This window comes from Lepisma saccharinum, chromosome 26 (genome assembly GCF_977018435.1).
Source record: "Lepisma saccharinum chromosome 26, izLepSacc3.1, whole genome shotgun sequence".
Classification (NCBI taxonomy): domain Eukaryota; kingdom Metazoa; phylum Arthropoda; class Insecta; order Zygentoma; family Lepismatidae; genus Lepisma; species Lepisma saccharinum.
Genome location: NC_139254.1, coordinates 26,574,420 through 26,598,181, shown reverse-complemented (window position 1 = coordinate 26,598,181; position 23,762 = coordinate 26,574,420). Strand labels below are relative to the sequence as shown.

The window sequence follows — 23,762 nt, the reverse complement described above, 5'->3', positions numbered from 1 at the left end:
GTTGTTTTACGTACAATTCTTTCTTTTGTACGTCGTGCGTTACTTTCTTGATTCAATTATCACGTAGTCGCAAAAGAGAAGAAAAACGGGGGAGAGTGACATTCTTGTCCAAAAAACACGCATTCACAGTTCACTTATAAAAAGGGAGCCGTAGAGTACATACCTCAGTTCGTTGGATAACTGTTCACCTCAGTTAACTTGGGCAAATCCTCGGCATCCAGAGAAACGGGGGAACGTCCTCCAATTGGTCGCTTTCAAGCACGTTGAACGGTATTGTCCATGTTTCCCTCGTGCCCTTCCTTCTCACCAACTGATCCATCCATCCTTCATATTTCGAGTTCCGCCAGGTGAACCAAGGAAAGTTATGTTCGGTCAAAATGGTCAATGATCAATTAAGTTCCAAATTACCATCCTTGTATTTTGACGTTTGTTTTCCAAAGGATTCCAACGCCTCTCAGACGTACTAGCACTATACGTGAACAATGCAACGTTTCCTCGTAATGTTCGAAGAACTTAGTTTGTGCCGTGCTACAAATTGCGATCGACGAGAGAGAGAAGCACTGAGTTCCACGAGCCGCTACTTCTCTCATAGTCCATGACGTCACACCAAGAAATCCCTCGCGACTCGCGAGCTGAAATGGAACTGCCGTTTTTGTCGATCGAGTTCGTGAAGCAGGGAAAGCCACTAGTGACCTTTATCGGTCAGTCAATTAAGTAGAATTTGAAAACACTGACGCGAAGCGTACCGGAATGTATGAGGAGAGATGTGAGGATATTCAACGCGGAATTTAATATTATACTTGAAAATCATGTTCGCGTAGAAAATCGTCACAGTATCTAAAAAGAACTACAATTATAATGATTTATACTTGTTTGCAACGCTTGTATATGCTGTGCTGCAAGCAGTCTTCATCTGAGGTGAGACAGCTTTGGAAGAAACTTGGCAACATAGCAATGGCCATATTCTGACTATGTACTTCCTGCCTAACTGCATTAACATCATCCCTACATTCTGAGCTGTGGGAGAGGTTGGGGATGTTATGGATGTTTTCATTGCAAATGGTCACAATATCGCTGAGACCCAACACTTGGGGGTGCTGTTTTTCGGTTTCCTGCTAGATGGTGGCTGGGTACATTCACCATGGCTTACTGAACAAATTGAATGGGAAAGAACTTAGGAAGAAGGAGGCGGGGAAGTTTTGTCGAGATTCGATGTACTTTGAAAAGTTTCTATAAACAGGTGTTATTTAGTGAGTTCTTACTGACAAGTTACCGTGCACGTGAAAATAAAGCAAAATTAATCAGGTGAGATATTGCAAAGTCCATTTTCAAATCCCTAAGAACGATTACTGACCAAATAATTAGGCCGGCCAAGACCACAACTTTGCCTAAATCAAGTGTTCAAAGATTAAGATAAAAACAGAGCATACAACAGAAAATTTAATAAAGATACAAACGAAAAGTGAGAATGGATATGTGGTGTCTTGGAGCAAATTCCCTTTTCTTAGTTTTCTGTGCATTTTATTCAATGGAAAAGACACCTTGACTGAGAAATTTGCTACAGCCAAGAATGGGAGAATAGAACTGATATACAAGAAATATTATAACAAGGTAAACTTTTTAAAGTATTAAATATTTTTAATTTGATATATAATAAATTCCGCTAGTATGACTTCCATTAGTTCTAAAATATAGCCTATATTTTGAAAGTGTCCTGCCCCTTGCAGACCTCACGATCCACCACTGGATTTTACTTATGTGTGGCTTACAAGGTTCTTGTTAAAACTGACATTATGGGTCTATTGCTGGATCCTTCTACAGGGTTCTGCAATAAAATCATATTAAAAAGTAAAAAAGGTTAAAAATTGAAAGAAAGATGATTAAATGGATAAAATTATGAAGTTAATTGATTAAAAACTGCCTCAATGTCATCAGCTGTCTTTTGTCAACTTGTAAGTCGCACAGAAGTAAGTTCTGTATTTTATCTTTAATAAGTACTACATTTCAAACAACATGTACTTATTTTATGCAAACAGCCATAAAACAATATGTAGATACAATATTGTTATTTCTATATAATATCAATCACAAAGCTCATGAATGAAATATAGCTGTAGAATTTACTAATACACAAGACAAATTCAAAAAACTAGTATGAAGTTGCCGCCTTGTAAGTGAGAGCATTAAGATGTCCTTGTTTGAGGTCTAGCATACATTTGATGGTTTATTCAAAAGTGGCATAAAAAATACATAACACAAAGAAAATATAAAAATAGTATATCGTTCTGGCAACACTCGTTGCCATTAACACAACTATGAGAAAAACATTCTATATATCCACTAAAGTAGATCTTTGATGTTTGATTTATTTCCATCCACTTGATCATATGAGTACAAATAGCACTATGATATGCGATAGGTCAATTACATGTATAATTTTGAGTACAAAGGAATTAACACATACTTAAGCATATCTACTAAAGTAGAGCACATATTGTTGTTTTAAATTCTTCCAGGCAGTGTCACTGTTGATGAGGATCTAATACATCTTAAGAGCCTAACACAAACAACTTTAAGAAATTAGGAACTTGCACCAAAACAATGTACTTACATCCAGCAACTGCTATGAAGATTGAAAAAATCATGCAGAAACTCAGCCCTACTTGGTCGTGCAAAGAATATATTGCAATCCCACTGTGCCACATAATCAATTTGTCCTTCACCCCAGTACCCCATTGAAAACTCCTCCTGCAGTTAACAGATGCAGCCAAGCGAGAGCTTATGGGCTACCACTAACCCCCGATTGAAGAATAATTACTTTCATCAAAAGGGCTCCAGGTTCGATCCCCGAACCTTTCGAGGTTCACACACTTAGTAAAAGTTTGTCTCAAGACGTGGTGCAGGTGCGGAATTTCATCAATTTCTATACGAAATGTGATGAAAATTAGCATCATTTATCCCCCCCCCTCCCTAACCCAACAATTTGGCTTTTCTTTTGACACAAAGGGATGTGATGAAAATCTGTGAAATAACAGTCAACAGCGAACCCCTTTAACAACAGGAGATTCACCCTTTCTTCCAAATTACAGTAATTAGTGCACTATCAAAGATAACTAATGTTATTTCAAATTGCATGTATTGGAGCTATCTAAATTTACATTGATGAACGTGAAAGTCTTATATAGAAATTGGCAGTGACGGTACGATCGTTAATTATGTAAGATGTTGAAATTTGAGTCACTTGCCACCCTGATAGGCTAATCACCGCCGCAGTCACGCGCTATACAATGCGGAGGAAAAGAAAATAGAATGTTTTCTTCCATAGCCGTGGGCGATATGGGTACAGCACAGCGCCCTAGCTTCATCGCGGTTGTCCGCGTCGGGCTGGCACTATGGTATCGGGAGCGTCCGTCATTCCGCTTCGCGGAAGGTTTGTTGTCGGACTTTAGGGAGGCCCATTTTGCCAAAAATGCGGCCGGCCCAGGGACGTCCTTCGACGTTTCCCTATCGCTTCACTCCTGGTAGCGCTGTGGTTCGCTCGCGAACCCGGCACCCCGACTATGACAGATCTCCCATCTGGAAACTTTTCATCATTTCCAGGATTTAATCTACTTTTGAAAAGTGCAAATTCAAATTTGATGATCCTTTGACGCAAACTTTAGAATGATTTTTTTACATGACTTTTGTACGTGATTTATGTGATAAGTGATGTAACAGTGCAGTAAGCTACAGTAATTACGTGAACAATTTTTTTACATTTTATGTTCCCCATAATTTTGCTCAGATCATGTTTCAGTTTTACTTTTCACGTCTTTTAATTAATTATATCCTTAACTAAAAGTGAATAGTACGATTATCGCCAAGGAGGAAAATAATTTAGTCTTGACTCCGACTAATTTGTACTATGTATTCACTGAGTCCAGCGGCGAGTATGCTGAGTCGATTTGTTTTTGTTGTTTATTAATTAAAGTTCTTTAAAGTTTAAATTCATTTTCGTTCAAAACTGACAGTAAATTGTCAATGATCTAAAATGCATGAGCTATAAACTGTTCAGATTATTGCCAAGAGGATATTAATTTTAAATAAATGTAGTTTTGGGAACGAACAAGGTTCCGCGGTCGACTCATTTATATTCGTAATGACACAATGCTCCAAGCTCCTCACAGAAGGATGCTTAGCTTCAGGAGGTAGTCGAGGAATTCACGAGTCAGTCGTTTTGCCTTACGTTACCTTAATTAAGGACTAAATTGTTTTATTAAACTATGTGTTGACATGTGAAGAAATGAAACGCTTATTATACTTCTGGCAATGAAACAGCAATTATGTCCGCTACTGTACGCCGGTCGTACGTAGTTAGAGTGACGCTACCATTAGTTCAGAGTATAAACCGCTCAATTAATTAGTGGATTCTGGTTTAGAAATAAAAGGTGCTTTAGTGATATGCATAAATAGGCCGAGAAATGAATAATGATGAATAAAGTGCATATATAGATAAATAAAGCAGTTTGTTAGGGCAGAGTGTAAGATGTTTTAAGCCAGTGAATAGGCTTTAGTGATATGAAACAGTACGTACACATATTATATATATACAGTGAGTCACATAATTATTCGGACACACAGTAAATTTCTAACGTTTAAGAGCAGGAAGGGAGTGAAATCTGTGTATGGCGTTGAAGTTGATTTTCGTTTAAAAAATGTCATGTTTAGCACAAAATTGGATGATAAAGAGTTAAAAAACGAACATCAGCAACAATATAAAGAAGGATGAATCCCTACCGTTGCAAGAATAGTGCCACAAAATTATTCGGACACATAGTAAATGTTAACGTAAGTTTGAGATACAGTGACAATTTCGATTTACGGATTGATTGATGTATGTATACTCTGTTCATATATATTAACTCTGGTTTCCTGTAGGTTTCTATAGCAATTACGATCGCATTTTGTTTAACAAAGTTGTGATATAAGAACATTTTGTATGTAGAAATGGGGCGAAGAGGAAAGGAAAGTTCATTTGAACAACGTCAGTTAATGATATGGCACCACGCTAAGGGTAAAACTTACCGTGCAATTGCCTCAATGCTGAAAATGAAAAAAGTACAGTTGCAGATATTATTAAGCGATTTAAAGATGAAACAGGATCGAGTCCCACGGTCATACAGGGAGACCAAGAATTTTTTCCCCCAGAGAAGAGACAGTAATCGTGAGGAAAATTAAAAAAAAACAAACAAAGATGAGTGCTCCAATGGTGTGTGCTGAGGTAGCTGAGGAGTGTGGAAAGCATAGTCATCCTGAAACTATACGAAGAGTGCTCAGAAGGGCAAACCAACATATCCGTTTAGCCAGGAGAAAGCCATTTGTAAGTAAGCCAAACAGGACAAAAAGACTGGTGTTCGCAAAGGAACACTTAGGAAAGGATCAGACATGGTGGAATCGGGTAATTTTCACTGACGAGAGTATATTCAATATTTGTGAGTCAGATGGGAGGGTAACAGTGTGGCGTAAAACAAATGAGGAGCTCCGAGGGAAAAATTTGCAAGCAACAGTGAAGCACGGGGGTGGTCACGTAATGGTTTGGGGCTGCATGTCGGCCAAGACGTTGGTAAATTGGCTTTCATCGAACAGACAATGGACAGGTACCGTTACCTTGACATTCTGAAGTCAAACCTAAGACTAGTGCTGAAATGATGGGCATTCTTTGTAACTTTATGTTTTATCAAGATAATGACCCGAAGCACACTTCCCGTGTAGTACAAGAATGGTTATTGTACAACTGCCCAAAAGTGCTCCATCCTCCACCGCAGTCTCCAGACTTGAACGTCATTGAGCATCTCTGGTGTAAGTTAGAAAAAGAAGTGAGGAAAACACCTATAACTCGAAGGCAGACCTCAAGGAGAGACTTCAACATGAATGAGCCAACATATCGCCAGTGTAAACCAGAAAATTTGTAGAAAGTATGCCAAATCGTTTATCCGAGGTGTTAAAAATGAAAGGGATGCCTACCAGATACTGACATTTCTGTTCGTTGCTTTTCAAGCGTGTTTTCCTGTTTCTCCTTCCATGTGTCCAAATAATATTGTTTAACCCACAAAAAATGTTTGGTTTGTTTAATGAAAATATTTTACTAATATATTATATTAAACATAATTGAAGATAATTAACAGTGTGCTCATATTGTGTTTTGTTTGTTAAATAAATATTAAACATTTATCATCGTATTATATCACAACTACGTCAGTAAATATTCAGAAATCTTATCTGTTCAAATAATTATGTGACTCACCGTATATTTCTGTTTCAAGCACCCAAAAGTTAGGCAAAGCCAACTCATAATGATTTAACTGGACACAATTAAGAGAGCACGGCGCAGATGTTTCTCACATGTTAGCGAGATTTTTTTTGTTGATGTTATGTTTTTTACCCTCTCTGAGCTATTGCTTTGATGGACAGTTGAATATTCCTCCTACGCATTCATTTTATTGCTCATGACAAATTTTAATACCTTAAATTTCATGTGTATTTATATTATATCTAATGTTCAAACTTGAAGCCCAATTATGATATTTATATTTCGAGTAATGGCACTCATCGATATCAACGTTCCTTTGCGTTAATTAACAGATTTGATTTCACATGCTTACCTAATCATGACGTTAATCACTTACTCACTGAATAACAGAAGTTACAGATTGTTTAAATTAAGATAAAATTCATTATCAATTTTCATTAAATAATGTTAAAGTTTTGCGAATTTGTACCTATATTTAGAATTAATAAAGCAGAATCTTGTACTTCTTCCGCCTTAAGACCTCATCGTGTTTACATTCAGTCAGACCCTAAACAAGCGGAGAATACGTAGGAAATTGAGCAACCACTAACACATGAGAACGCGTTTTAGCAGTCACAGAGGTTTTGTAACATCATCTCTGTCCATCACAAGGACACGAATAACAGGCAACAGCTATTTGGGCAATTTTACGAAAAGTATTAATTTTATATGTGAATATTTATTGGTTATTAAACACATGGTTGTACTTTACTCAATTTATTTGCCAATTATGCACACTAGTTAGGTGGAAGAGAGTGACGTTCACAGGGCGACGTTAGAAGTTTATGAAATGCGCATTGATACAGTGAGATTTATTAAGTAGCTACACATAATGAAGAAATTGTGAAAAATACGAAATAATATGTAAATGCGCTCAGTGAATACCATTTCTCCAGTTACCCAGGGATCCCAAATAACTGGTGAAAGTACCTTCTGCTATCGGCAGAATGGCGATAATGTCCAGTCTGAATAAAGACTTTAGTAAATGTTACATATATATAAATATGCAAAGCATATTTTAATAGAGACCCTTGACCCTTCGTGTGTTATAAAACTAGTAATGGATGAACTATATTCACATACTTAAGGCATTATATTTTTTCCCCTTTTTGTCCACCCACTTTACATATATTTAGTTCCAAAGAGAATAGTTGTAATTTGCATTAATATAAAAGAATAGGAAACGCATAGCTACGATATCCTTTTAAATATGTCAATATAGAGCTCATATCACACCTAATTAAAGATAATTCAGCGCACTAAGTGGTCCAAAAAGGATTGCAACCATTTCACTTTGCATAGTTTGTTAGTAAATATAACATTATATCTTAATTTCCCATCAGTTCAGGTGTTATCATTTTCGGAAATATTTTTTGAAGCGTTTCAGTATCCGTATGTACTTTGCATAAGATATTAATAATAGCGATCTTTGCCATATATTTTCTTAATACGATTATTGTGTTCTCGTTTCCCGTGCTCCAAGCCTGTAAAAGAAAAGTTTGAAATACAAGATTAGCATAGGACTGAATGACCCAGATAACGATTTCATATCATACGGAATCATTGTTATGATCAAGTTGCATAGAACTCGAACAAGATACATTCACAAATGTGTAGTCACGTTTGTTACGTAACGACACGCGCTTGGTTCTTTGGCGCATGGATGTTGTGCATCCACTATTTCTTTCTGTCCAGAGCGCCGCGATGAATCCGAGCTGCGAATCAAGAATTTACCCCCCCCCCCCTTTTCCTTTTCACCTCCAGATTTCAAGTGAAGCTTCGTACCATACCGGCGACTCACATTTCTTGCAAGTTAATTTCCTCCATTCCCTTTTACCGGCGTCAGTTAATTCCAGCAAACTCCGAAGGCTCCGATTCAGCGTTCACATACATCCAGTAACCTTGGACAGTTCCGGCCGAACGATAAAAATTGATACAATGACAGGATTGCTATATGACAATGCACAATGGCTAACTCCGCTCCTTTTCCAAGGAACTGACTGAGCAGCGACACATCTCCCCTTACTTTTTCCTGACTTTGCATAATCTGTTGCCTAGCGGTGACTCTATTGCTCTCACAGCCGGGCAAGATCGAACCATGTTCCAGTATGCTTACCTTGTAGAATTTCCCCACCCCAGAATTGTTCCCCCCGAGAGTTATTCTGACGTCATGACTTTCTTGCACTTCGGATAATAACTCGATCCAGTGTTCGACGTCGAAACATCAATTCCAAGTTGGCACTTCGAAATCTTCATACAGACAAAAATTCAGTACTAATAATGGTGAACTGTTGGACTTATTTAAATAAAGCATTCAGATATATAATGTAGTATGGATATGACAAGTACTTTGACAATTTATTTTTGCTGATGAGATTGTTCATATTCGTCAATCAATGGACACGACAATTGAGATGAGGCATGTTCAATTACCTTTTCTAATTGTTTACTAATTTCTCTTCGACTAGTACCTAAGGGATAGTACATCATTATTGCGTCACTTCAATTCCTTTTACGTCACCTACATAATTAACATTTGAAGATAAATTCAAAAATTTGGTTCCGCTCATTTACCTTTTTTTATTATCACCTCTTTAGATTTAGAGGCAATTTGTGCAATTTTTTTTAGCCTTCAATCAATATTTTCACCACGTTTACACTCCCGTTATGGTAAAATAATGTCTCACATTGTAAACCTTCACATTTTTAGCATACAGTTATTTAAAATTAATTTACATTCTTTATTGATTTTTATTATTAGTTATTATATTTTATTTGACATTCTGCCCCATATTTAGTGATTTTGTACTTTAATTGAATGGCATACTCTGGGTTACTGTGATTTTAAAGACTGTTCCTCTTTTTTAATTGGGCACCTCATTCCTATCCTCACCTAATAATGTCTCGTATCTCCATGACGTCTACATCGCATAGCAGAGACTTCCTGAGACGCCTTCAACATTGGAATTCTATGCGTCGGTGACCTTCAGAGAGCAACTCCATTTATCATCGCCTCTCAGTTCGTGGAGTCAACAATTTCAGTTTTCACCAGGCATACATAAACCCGCCGAGTATTTCGCATTACCTCCTCGAACTCAGGCCTGCACTGCGACCGTCGGCCCATGGGATTTGTGCCAGCCACCAGAGCACACCTTCAGTTTTCTCCCATGTCCGGCCCTCAAGATGCAGCGTATACACGCCCCCTTTACTCAAAAGTACTATCTTTATTTCCGTTGGAATTCCAGTCAGAACTACATTCCAGTTCAAAGTGATGCAGTGGATCAACACTTTTCCCGTGATGTGTCCCAGCCTACAAGTTTCAAGTGGCCAGAAGAAAACATGACACCTTTTACCCCATCTTCAGTATCCTTCGATTTGTTTACCATTCAGACGCCCGTACGCAGCAAGACCAGCTTTACTCTCATGTACGGTCCCCACCACAAGTGTCTTACCATCTTCGAGTGCAGGCATATGCAACCCGCCAATCACACCTACTTTAGCTGTTACTTCTACAGCATGGCAGACTTTATGAGACTAGGTTCCCTAGTCTGGTGAACAGCATTCTCCCCTGGATGATTAATTCTACAGTACAGTTAGCAGCACTAATTAATCCAACTATTTCTTCCTTCTGTTCACCCGCCAATCTTCAAGATTTATCCCCCACCCCTCATCAAACGTCCCTCACCCAGAATTTTACATCCAGTGGTACAATCATTAACACTTCTCGTTCCTTAAGCTACAAAAGGACCGATATTCTCATGTGATGATTGGGATGTAAATTGTTCCGGTTTTCGCAGTTGCAAACACTTTTGCACGAACTCCATGGAAAGCAGTGGATACTACACGCAAGTGCTTTCGCATGTCTTCAGAACATTCCGGACCTTACATAGGAACTTTACGCCATACAGCAAGGACTGTAGGATTTTAATTTTTTACTAACAAAGACATATACACATATAATGGACATTTGATTTTAATATTCCACTCATTATGTATTTGTAGTGGACTAAGTTGGTTTGGTTTGGTTTGAGTTGGTGTTTTAAGTCCGCTTTATGCACAGTAAGGCTAATCGGGACTGGACCTACGGTTTAAAGTGGGATCCGAACCACTGTGCCATGTGCCTCCACCGGGTTTCGAACCCGGGACCCCTTGATTACAAGGCGACGATACTACAACTGCGCCATCGGGGAGGGCCTGGACTAAGTTGGGTTTCTTTACTTATCACGTGTGTATTCAAATATCTACTCATATTTAATGGACGGTGTTGGACAATTTGGTATTTTAATACGTAATGCAGTATAGCATTATTCACTATAATATGATATATTTTCAACAAACTTTTTTCTCTCTCATTTTTTATTGGAAGATGGTACTTATATCTGTACATATATTATTTCTCTCAGAGAGATTCAATGGACGGAGAAATTTGCGTGTGCTTCGATACAATATATATTCACCAGGATCCTCTTATATTAGTGCAAATTGCCTTGCAATTTATTGTGACGTGCGCTGTTGCTCCCATATTCCTAGTGTTTTGGTGTTAGCCCCCCCCCCCACATGCTTAGTGGGTGGAGCCACAACTTATGGCTTTGGCCATTCTGACGTCAGTTCAGCAGACAAGTGATAAGCAACTCCTCTCGTGGGAGGATTGGCCGAGTTCAGTGGTGTGTGTGTCTGATGTATCAAACATAGTTCTCTGACCCGAGCTGAAGTTACAGCTTAGCCCGTGTTGATAAACATTACTTGGAAGCCAATGTATGCGTGTTCAGAATAAATATTGTAGTACACACGCGTTCGTTTCATTCATGCAAGATACAAACGAAATATGTCATTGGACTTCTCATTTTTGATTGCCATCTCTGCTTTTAATTTTAGTTTGCTCCCACAGAGCTTTTGTCTTGATCTTTGATAGCCCAAATTAGATTACGACTTGACACCTGTCAACCAAATCTAATTTTGACTGCATTTTTTTCCTCCCCTTTAGTTTTAGAGTTAGTCTGTAGTGTTCATTTTCACTGATGTGAATGTATTATTATTTTTCTTCATTAAATAAATAGACCTTCAAAGGGACTGCATTGGCATAACCGGCACTGTACCTGCAACTTATCTAAACGTTTTAAAAATTCAAAGGATTTTTTTTCGCCCAGATGGATACCGTTACGTATCCCTCATTTTCATTTTCGAGTTACGTTTAGCTAGGCAGCCTGGCAGGAAGTATAGGAAAGTGTTAACTTCAGCGCGAGCTAAGCGAAAAGCATTCGCCAATATTTGCAAAGGAAAATTGATGAGAGAGAAAAAGGGGAGGAGTTTTGATGAGGAGGAATGCAAGTTGGATCTGGCTCGAGAGAGACAGGGAGGTTGGGCTTGGGGGTTTGAAGAGAACAGGAGAGTGGTTTGGGAGTAAGAAAAGGGGGTTTTGAGATTTGGAGAGAGGAGAGTGAGTTGGATTTGGAAGGAGATTCAGGCTGGATGCAGACTTTTAGAAACTTGTTTGGAAGTGGAGTGCAGCGAAGCTGAGTGACAATTTAAGAGGCAAACTTCAGCAAGCGAGTAAGAGTTACTTTAGAAATCCTTCAATCCACGCTTCTAAAGAGAGACAGGTAATATACTTTTATAATGCCATTCTTTGCCAATGCAGACTTAAGGTCATAGTAACCCAAATCTACAGAGTTGCCATTTTATAAAGGATTCTGTAAATTTAAGTTTATTCAGGTACTTCCTGCAGTTAGCAGATGCAGCCAAGCGAGAGCTTATAGGCTACCGCTAACCCCCGATTGAAGAATAATTACTTTCATCTAAAGGGCTCCAGGTTCGATCCCCGAACCTTTCAAGTGTGTCTCAAGACGCATGTAACAATCAAACTCAGCAAATGGTTTTCTGACAATAATTTAGTATTAAACAGCAGCAAAACTGTTGCTGTCAATTTCCATCACACAAGGAATACAATGATAAATGAACCAAATGTTATATTAGATAATATGACAGTAAATCATGTTAAAACAGTCAAATTCCTGGGAGTTTGGAAACAGGAGAGCTTAAAATGGGACTCACACATAAATTACCTTTCCGCAAAACTAGGCAAAATTACATTTGCCATTAGTACACTGAAATCAATATCAAACTTAGAAACATTGAAAATACTATATTTCACCATGTTTCAATCTTTATTAGCATATGGTATAATCTTCTGGGGGAAATGCCACTAATAGTAATAAACTTTTTGTTCTGCAAAAAGAAAATTGTCAGAAAAATAGCAGAAGCTAAGAGAAATACACCCTGCAGAAGACTGTTAAAAAACTTAGGCATATTACCCTCACCATGCTTATATATACTTCATCTGCTGATGTATGTAAAAACTGACTTAGACGATTCCTTCAAATGTAACAACTCCTCACATAAATATTATACAAGGAATGGCAGCAACCTCACGATACCATCACACAACACCACATTATTTGAGAAAGGACCAAAATACATGGCTTCTCACTGTTTCAATAACCTTCCAAGTGACATATGAACAATACAATCACCAACCTCATATAAATAGCATGTAAAAAAATACCTACTAGATCATTGTTTTTATTCTGTTAAAGAGTACCTGACAATAAATTGCAAATTATCACATCTTAAATGCACTCCTATGTATGCATTGATTTTATCTATTATGTGTATGTAAATTAATGTAACTAAAATTAGCAAGAGCAAGGAAAACTCCAAGAATCTTAATCAAATCAATTATAATATAATCATTGTTATTAAATGTTATGTATAATATCTTCACATGCATTTATACTTGTACCTATTTGAAAATAATTATAAACTGTAATCTAATGTACTGACATGTTCCATAGCATGTGTGGAAAATAACCACTGTGCAATGGTCAACGGAATGAAATAAATCATATCACATCATATAATAAAACGACGTTAAAATATATTATTTTTTCAGAAGTACAGTTTTCAATGCATCTTAAATATTAAACTATAAATGCTATTGCAGCCACAAAAGAAATATCTTTTGGAATGAATGGAATGTTAGTTCCTATTTAATGTCACTTTTCTGACACTTGGTCTAATCCTGTGGAATATTTATTAAATATGCAATTATCTTCACTGATTTTTTTTGTACATCGCATGGGAAAGAGAACATGTGTATATCAGATGAAGTCACTTATTGGATTTAAGTTATGTGTTAAAATTACAACATCATAGTCATTTCCTCCTCCATCTTCAAAACTTCACTGATTACTTTTGTATATAAATCATCACAATATTGATTACTTTATTGATAAAGACAAGCACCATGGGCATGAAGTATTGTAACATTATGTGTATCATAGCATATTAATGAGATGCACTAGCTTTATATCAAAAGTGGCAGAAAACTCTCAAATTTTTGTTAGTCTCTCATAACATAGGATCAAAATATAGGTATGAGAGAAAGTAATTAAATAACAGGAATTTTGTTCTAAAGGACATGGAAAAATATGGAAAATCTTATTTGAGGACAGAAAATGAATCTTTAGCAAAAACTATATGATTGAATTTCAATTAAAATGAATTGAAACTAAAATTGGTACATAAAATTTGTTATTAGAAATTTTGATAAAATGTACATTGTTTGTTGATATTTTTAAAATAACATTGCTTTAATATATTTTCTTTATTTCTAGCTTATAGTGTTCTGTCTTTTTCCCCTCTTCTGATGGACTCAGATTATACAAGTCTGGCTATAAAATTCAACACCTCAGACTACAAGGGCAAAGGCACACCAATATATTACCAGCTTCAGTTTAAGGTAAGTCATATTAGAAATATAAAACTGTTCTATTGTTTTAGTGAAATATACAATAAAGTATCCATTCTCTTTTATTAAGTGAATATATAGTGTTAGTTGATTTAACTATTTTCAACTGCAGTATTATGTTTTTAGAAGTGTGATTATCATTTGTTAATATTCGGAATATTTTTAGGAATATTTAGTGGGAGGCACAGGGGTATGTGCCCCTCCCCATAAAAGAGGTGACTGAGTATTATGAAAATTAATGACTCATCTTTTTTCTCAAGGAACAAAAACATTTGAGCAACATACAATAGAAACCTGAAAAATAGCTTTTCGAGGCTGCTGAAGGATGAAAAACATTTAGTACATCAGACTTGCCATTGAAACGTGCTTTCACACACATTCTGCATTGGTCAAATCTGGGAGAAAACATTAAAACTATGCTAATAATGTTAGTACACACCAGAAGGCAGTCCTGCTAATACTGGTTTTGGTTCTTATACAGAACTGAATAAGCAGGGGGGGGGGACTAACTTTCTCCAGTAGTTTTCAGTATGCTAGGTTTTTACACATAAAAATGTAACAAGAAATCAATCATAAAATTTCTATACAAGAATTGGAGAATAATATATTAATGAATACTATAGAAATCCTAAGGAGCAAATTTTCTATTCTTATTCTAAACCATTGAGCTTCGACTCTACTTCGATCCATACTTTCTATTGAAGGAAGGATTTTGCACCATTGTAGATATTGACAGTTATGTAGATCATTCTGCAAAATATCTTGTCCATAATTAGAATTTAATTCAATTTTTATTGGTCAAAAAACATATTTTCCATTCAGCAAAGAAATATGAATCAATTAATTAACTAATGATTTCTTCCATTATAGTGTCAATAATTCATTCTAATTTTCATAGGAAGTTTCATAGAGGAAAACTATACATATTTTTTATATTATGGAACAAAGTTTCCTTAACAACTAGCGAAACCAGCCATTCAAGGATCATCATTTGCTGCTGTACTTTGAGGTCTGCAGTGCTACTGAACAGAAGCCTACTTAACCTCCTCATCTTTTCCAAAAAAAAAAAGTATTTCCAGATCAATTTGACAATGCAGGAATAAGGGAACACTGCAAGCGGCTGATTGCATTACCTATTCTCCTTTGGTTTGAAATTCAATGACAGCATCAGAGGAGCATTCTTACTTTGGCCAAACTGTACTAAGCAAAGGAAGCTCATTGTTACAGTGCAAGACGTTTACAGCACCAGTTTTACTGTCACCTGTTCCCTCTGCACCTCTCACTTCCGTTCCGTGCCAAACTCAGGACAGGATGAGATATTGAAGATACCATCAACATTTTCCCTTTCTAGATAAACTCCTTATACATTTCCAATGCTGTGTGGCTTGCTTTCGAATCTGTCGCACAGTCTTGAATGGAACAGGATTGCAGCACTGCATGGTAAAAGATGCATTCCTGGGCATGACTGGTGGTTGTAGCTCACGAGCCTTCTGTGTGAATGAAGCCCCCACTAACACAAACAGCCGACCCCCATGGCAGAGTAGTTAGCACATCGCGCTAAAACATCAGGGATCCCTGGTTCAAATCCCAGCCTGGACATGGATGTTTGTGTCCATTCATCAATTTCATCATATCATCAGTCATCCCCATCTTCGCAAATTAGCCAAATGGGGCACGAAATGCAAAGTAAAATAAAGCAAATCAAATAAGAAAACAAACAAATAAACTAACACAAACAACCAGGGAGTGGCTCTCAAGCCAGAAGCATATATCTCAACCAATCAGCTTTCTCTACTCACTAGCTGAGAGCATTGAAAAGTGCAAGCAATTCTCAGTTGATGCAAGAGACCCACTGCAAGCAGAAATGCTGGTGAAACAAGGAAGCAAATGGCAGGCAAAGTGGTGTGGGAACATTTGATGTTTTGAAGGGGATGGTGTTCATTGAATAAGTATAATAAAAATCAATTGCATTTGAGATTTACTTTCCGTGCATGTGAGAATAGGTACCTACTGTCACTGTTTCTATCCTGTATCTATGCAATCCCATGGAACAGCTTCATAGTTGTCAGTGACTTTGTCACTTTTTTATGTCAGATGAGATTCTAAAAGTGGTAGTATGCTGTGAAAGACAATGTCATGCCAGCAGAGAAGTTGTCAGGTTGAACACTGATTTTTCCCTTTTTCAATCAAGGTATTCATTTATCATTCTACACACACACATACACACACACACACCGGATGCTAATCGAATTTGATGAGTTTCCATAAAGAAAGAATTTGTAAATCTTTGTGAGACATATTCACACTCCTGAGATGAGCCCTGCCTGGTCTGTCAATATCCTACTGTAAATTTAGTTGTTTTCCAGCAGAAATAATGAATGTAATCTGTGTCACATGTAGTGCATACAATGCTGATCTTCGAGGATCTGTAGAAATGAGCAAAACATTACTAAGAAAAGTTGTTTGATTTAATGTCCCACATGTTGTGAAAGTTTATTCTACAGTCTCTAACCCTCATAGACCAATGCCTCAATTCATCCCCTTCATCTGCCGAAACTACATCTCATGTCTTCACCAAGTCCTAATCAACCATAAATACCCCTCCACTCTCATCAACAAACACATCACCAGAGCTACTTCCCACACTCAGACCAAACAACCCAAAACCAACCCCCTGCATTGATCACCCAATACCACCCTCAACTCATAAAAATCAAGCACCCCCTTCACTCCCTCCACAGTGATCCAGACACCAGGAATATTTTTCAGGACAAATCCAGGGTCATCTTCCATCACCTCCAAACCTCAATAACATCTTGGTCCGAAAAACACTGACCACTCTCAACCCCCCTGCCCCACCCACAGGTGCAATTAATCAAGGTGCAAGATCTGCCCTGGCAGTATTTTCTCACTGGTATGAAAGTGTTGACAATATTTGTATGATGAAATTAAGTACTACTGTTACAAAAAATTTAGATAATACTAGCTGATTGACCAGCATTGCCCGGGTATTTATTTATCCCAATCTTCTATTAGACAGGAAAAATAATGAATTCTAACTATAGTGTAAAATGAACTTGGAGTTGAATGGCATTGGGAGTGTCACTATTAATCTTAACAGCCCCGAAAACTATGGACTCCACACTAATATCGGTCGTTTTACATGCCAGCCCCTTCCCACCCCCACCCCCACTCCTAGGTGCTAGGGGTGTCTTGGAGTTTAACTGCATTGGGGGTGTCATGATTCATCTTAGCGGCCCCAAGAGCAATGGATTCCACACTAATATTGGTCGTTTTCGCAATACAAACTCATGTCAGCCTGAAAGTTAGACAACCCGAGAAACACTTTTGTTGAGCGGGATTGCATACAGTCACGGATGTCTGTTTGTGTGGAATTTATTATTGGTCCTTTTTACATGTCACCCCCCTTCCCAACCCACCCCTAGGGGTGCCAGGTGAGGTATCACCCCTACATTATTTCTTTCGAGATTCCAAGTGATAGTGTGCCAAGTTTGGTTGAAATTGCTCCAGGTGTTCGAGAGTTATGCCGGAACAAACACACATATATACACACATACATCCATTTTTATATTTTAGAATAATATTGGAATAATTTCATGCTTTGTTGAGTAATTGACCTTTCTCGTAGAAATTGCATGAGCCAAACTGGATGGAGCTTCCACTCTATTCACTCCATGATACAGCATTTGGAGTAGTTGAAAAAAATGTCACTGGACTTCTTCCTGGCTACACCTACGATGTAAGAGTGATTCTAATAGACAAAGATGGAAGCTCCTATGAGAACGATGATGTTCCTTCATTGAAGGCAAACACTAAATGTGATGGTATGTAGTACATGCAACAACTATTAAAGGAGACATTTTCTATTATGCTATTTTGTATAATAACAAAAGCACAATATTTAAGTGTTTATTAGTTTCCACATTGAAATAATCAATTTAACCTCTTAATGATCTGATAAAAATTTAAGTGTAGAGATAAATAGGACAAATAGTAATTACTTGCATGTGATTTCATATGATAAATAATTTCAGTTACGAAACTAATAATTGTATTAATAAGCCATGCATACACTTAAGAAGCACTATGTTTGGTACCAATTAATTGAAACTCTATCGGTTTCATATGATATGTAAGTGACAGAATAGCTATTAGTATATGTGTAACATTATCATAATTTTACTAAACTGATAATCCTATAAATTATAGGTTACTGAGTGCACAAATACAGTAGTTTGATATGCGTCTTATGAATAAAAATTTACAATTCATTTTTAAATGTGCAGCTCTATTGGAAAAATGCAAACAGTTTTCATAGTATATTGCATTCAGTAATTAAGTAAGAGTATGACTCATTCAACTAATTTTTAATTAACATTAACTATTCATGAAATATTTGTCATTTCCAACAGTTTACTACTTTCTTTCTTGACTGTCAATATCAGTAAATAGTATATCAGTTGTGGCACTGGTAAAACTTTTCATATAAATCCACCAAATATTTTATACATGAGACCACCATTTTTTTCTTTCATAGTTCCCACCAATGACTACAATTTTAGGACCATGAATGTGACAGGAACGAGCTTTGAAATCATGTGGCAGGTATGATTATACACAAATAACATTACAACATTTGCCTGCAATAAAATAGAAAAAAATAGACAACCAAGTTTTTGTGTATATATACTGAGCAGTAAGTTCCAATGTTTGTTGTATTAAATCAGGTTGATTTAAATCGCGATTTGAATCAAGATTTAAATAATTAATTTATAGAATAATGTATATAAGGATTTTGTATATATGAGAATCACTTTTGGTGAAGTAGATTAACCTCGTAATCATTTAATGCTGTTTATTAGACTCAAAGAAAAGGAACAAAATATATGTTCTGATAGGGTGAAGCTCATATGAAAGGATTTATGTAAACTGTAAGCATACTAAAATTTATTTTGATTAAAAATTCAATAATTTTTACAGGCAAAAATAGCAAACATTTATGTAGACAAATGTACAAAATACTAATCAAGTTAAACCATAATTGGTGTCATCCTTAAACTGTACATATACATTGCAGCTGCAAACTATATTTTGCCAAAATTCAGCTACAAAGACTATGAAAAATATTTTATGTTACAATTACAGAGTACATCCACAATGTTTTATTTTTAGTGGAAGAAAAGTTACTGAAATTATTATAGTTTCAGTAACACACTCAACAAACATTTCAATTGTAGGTTCATATGTACAGTATCAAAAACAGAAACATGTATATTTTAATATATTTTTTAATTTCTTTTAATGAAACTGTTCAAATATTTACAGGGCCGTTTACTAGAAAAAACCTTTGTGTGTGTGTGTGTGTGTATATACAGAGGTTGTTCCGTCTACGTTTGGCCAATTTCATTCCTCTCCCCTCCCGGGCAGATTGGACTCACCCCGAACTGGCGCGTGGCGTCCTGCAGTGTTGTGCAGTGACTGTCTGGGAACGGAGTTGTTTATCCGCGCGGACGAAAATAACGCACAAAACAAGACCATTGTTGTGAGTGTTGTGTAAAATCTTTTTCCAAGTGTCTGGGTTTCCGCTCTGTGACCAACATGCCGCCCAAACTAAGCTGGTTTTGGGAAGGCTATGTTGCGGCTCTTTATGATGCCCAGTTTAGTGTTTCTGTCATTAGAAAACAGTGCAAGAAGAATGGTTGCATCATCAGTTTAAGTGGAATAAAAAATGTTATTAAAAAGTACAAGAGCAACGAAGCTCCACCATTTGGATCACCAACGAAGTTGCCTAGGAAGCGGGAATGCACCGAGGCCACCCCTACCATGCAGAGGAAACTGCGCAAAATGGCAATGCAAGAAAATCCGCCAACACAAAGGTGTATGGCTAATCGTCTTGACGTGTCTTTGGGGACTGTGAGCCGGACCTTACACCATCAACTCAAGCTGGAAAAAGTCATGAAAGCTCGCTGCCATCTTCTCACGGATGCCCACCAAAAGGAACAAAAGTGTAACGCCCGGAAGCTGTACGAACGGCATCTGGCAAAACAAAGGTGGAAGCACATCATAACGCTCGATGAAGCATGGATTTACCTTTCCGACTGCGGTAAACCGAGAGCCATCATGTACCGAGAGAAAGGTGCAAAGAACTTCAGAAGGTGGGTCCGTGTATGTAAAGAATCCTTCTCAAAAGGGTTCATGGTCGTTACTGGCTACTGTTACCGAGGTAAACTGAAGATTCGTAGGGTGGCGAAGAACTGCAAAATAAACTTGCAGTATTATCAGGAGCAGATCATGCGGCCGATCTACGAGCATGAGATTCCAACAATGTACGGAAATGATACCAATCTGGTGCGCATTCACATGGACAAGGCCTCATCACATACTTCACGATCGTCCCTCGCATTCTACAGGGAGATGGAGGAGGCAAGTGGTATACAGGTAATACCTTTCAATGAGGTACCTGTTAAATCTCCAGATGCAAGTCCTATGGACTATTGTGGATTTGGCTTGCTGAAGCGGGCTTTGGGAAAACGACGTGTGACAACTGTGGAAGGACTTTGGAAAGCTGTGCAAAGTGAATGGGACAAGATTCCCCTCCCAGTTCTTCAGAGAAGCCTATTACAGTGGAAATTACGCTGTCGGGCTATTGTTAGGAACCAAGGGACACACATCGAGCACTTACGGACCTGGCGCCATGGATTCGTCTAAATTTTTGGGTAAGTCAAAATTGGCCAAATGTAGACGGAACAACCTCTGTATATATAATGGGTAAAAGCAAGGAGAGCCAAAAGGGCTAAGTAAAAATCAAAGAAGGTAAAAGGAAACACTCACCGGACAGTAGAAAAATTCAAAATTTTCGCTAATTTCATAGCATCATCGGTGTGAGGAGAAATAGATGGAACTGGAAGTCTATTTCTCCTCATACCGATGATGCTATGAAATTAGCGAAAATTTTGAATTTTTCTACTGTCCGGTGAGTGTTTCCTTTTACCTTCTTTGATTTATATATATCTACATGGTGCCAAAAACAATACAAGCAATTTTAAGCATGTTTTTTTTTAAAAAATATATAGAAAAAATCCAATTTAAATTTTAAAAAATCATCAAAAATGATTTTTGAAATAAGAATTATGATTTTTTATCCACCTTGGTTGTGGTGACACAAGTAGTTTCTCATTGGTTGCATCTTAAGTTACATGAATAATGCTGAGGCAGTATTTGACTTCCTGCTATGTTCCCTCCAGCATGACCTCAGCGAATGTCTTGATGACAACTGTAATCCTGTGTTTCATCTCATCAAAAACCATAACCTGTGGGCAGTATACATTATCTCCAGCATAGCTTCAAAGAAAATGGTCTAAGGGGTAAGGTCCCATCCGATCAGTCTATCAGGAGAAAAATTCTTGAACACAAAGTACCCACTGTGGGGATGCACCAACCTCTTGACTACAAATATAAATCTATGAGTTGTTTTTACTTGTACAAAACACAGAACTTTGATATCTTATTTCATTTAGGTTTCATGGAGATTTAGAATTTCAAAAATAGTTAGATCACCCTCAATTTTTAAAAATTAATGAAGCTAGGAAATCACAACAGTAGTTTAAAACTTGGCATTTATAAATTATTTTTTTAAATATGAATTGTTAGTTAATGTAATAAGAGTAGTCACACATACTTTATATACTACAAAATCGATAGCACAGTTTATATTTAGATTACACATATATACCAGTTGTATGGTTCATGTTACAGGGTTATATATTTCAAATATTGAAAATATTTGGAATATTATCCATTTCAGTACTTTTTTTTTTGTTCCTAAACAATTTTGAAACTTTATTTAGTATGTAGAGGGTTGAATTTTGTAATTCAGTTTTGCTAGTATCTTGTTTGAATATTTAAGAAGAGTCTACACTCTGATAATTACATTTTTATACTCTACAGCCTGTTAATGCCAGTACTAAAATGTGTCCTCTCCAGCATTATGAAGTGTATATCAAGGACGATTGGGAATGGAGTTTGCATACAAAACAGCTTTCCACAATGGCCTCTTTTACTAACAAAATCCCCAATGAACAATATGAAGTTAGAGTGAAGGCAGTGACAAATACAGGGGACAATAATTTGTCTGGCACATTCACGATCACAACAGCAGCTGGAGGTAATAACTTTTGATCTGTTACACTAGCCTGCAAATGAATTTTTTTTTCTCCAGTATGATCCTCAATAAGCGACTTTTACTAATTGTGATATGCTAATTTCGAAAATGTATTCTGTTTTGTTGCATCACATCAGCATATTTCATGATATGTTATTATATCAATGTATTGATAACAGCAACATTTACAAATAGTGTAGAAATTGCAAATACAAGATAAATAAAATAAATTATAATAATATGCTAACATAGTACATAAAATATGAAATTACATTTATTATGTAATATATGTGTCTAAATACATAAAACTATATATTCTACGTTCAATGCAAGAAATAACCAACCTCATATTACAACCCACGAACTTTGAACTTCTCCAAAATTTCTAACAATGTCCTTTACATTACCAAGAAATTTCCTCACAACTTCTCTGAATGCTTCCCATGCATCATCTTCAATTTTGTTCCTTGTCTTGTTGAAATCGTCATCAATCATCAGCTTTCGAATTTGCGGTCCATCAAATACACCTCTAACTTTAGCTTGTGATAATGAAAGAAATAAGTATTGGAAACATGGGTCACTTTGGTCTAGTGCCTTTACAAACTGTTTGATAATTTCAAGTATTGTGTGTTGTAGGAGAAAAATAATTTTCTGACGATCTACAAGACTCGCTTATGAAACATTTATGGATCCTGGTTTCAGTTCCTCTCTTTTAGGCCAATATACAGTATTCCATTATGTACAATGTTTGTCTCTGGACCTACTTTCCCACTCACACATAAAACAGGGGAATTTTGTGTATCCTCCCTGTTGTCCCAGTGATAAGCCAATTACTTTAAGGTCACTGCATATTTGTCACTGATGCTCATGGTACTTTATTTTGCCCAGAACTTACTTCATTGTTTCATATGACTCAGCTAGGTATGCATAATATGCAAGAGGAATGGATACTAATTTATTGCAATTGTGTTGTGAAATGGCTTCAAGGCTTCATTTACAGGAGTCAATAATAAGATGCCAGGAACTGGGATCATATGCTTCCTCTCCTAACTGTTGCACAAGAATAGGGATATTGGTACAAAATATCAGTTGACCTTCTTTTGTGTGGTATTTAAAAAAATCTTTGTCATGATTTCTTCACCAAGATTATGAAACCCCAGGAGCAAAGAGATTCTTTTCGTGTAGTCTTGAGCCAAGTAATTCACCCTCTTTTCCCTTTCACTAGCCTTAGGCCACGAACAAAATCATTAAACTTAGGTTGGGTTAATAGTTTTGGTGAAGCATCTAACTTTTCTGTTTCGGGATACATTTCTTTACTGCTTGAAGATGAGGAACTGCTTTCAAATTCATTGTCACTTACATTTTCTGGTGGTCTAGACACTGGAAGGTCAGGTGTCAGACCAGAATAGGCTGCCTGCCTAGCTGATGGTATATTGGAGTATTTA

The 23,762-nt window shown here is 36.8% G+C and overlaps 1 protein-coding gene across 1 annotated transcript in view; it reads left to right on the top strand.

Moving 5' to 3' along the window:
• Positions 1-23,762, top strand: part of LOC145979601 (receptor-type tyrosine-protein phosphatase F-like) — a 100,352-nt gene that overhangs the window by 20,057 nt on the left and 56,533 nt on the right. The window contains exons 6-9 of the mRNA XM_083112567.1: positions 14,002-14,126; positions 17,785-17,980; positions 18,694-18,761; positions 22,104-22,320. Of these exons, the coding sequence (XP_082968693.1) occupies positions 14,002-14,126; positions 17,785-17,980; positions 18,694-18,761; positions 22,104-22,320 (606 nt within the window). The remainder of the gene's footprint in view (positions 1-14,001; positions 14,127-17,784; positions 17,981-18,693; positions 18,762-22,103; positions 22,321-23,762) is intronic.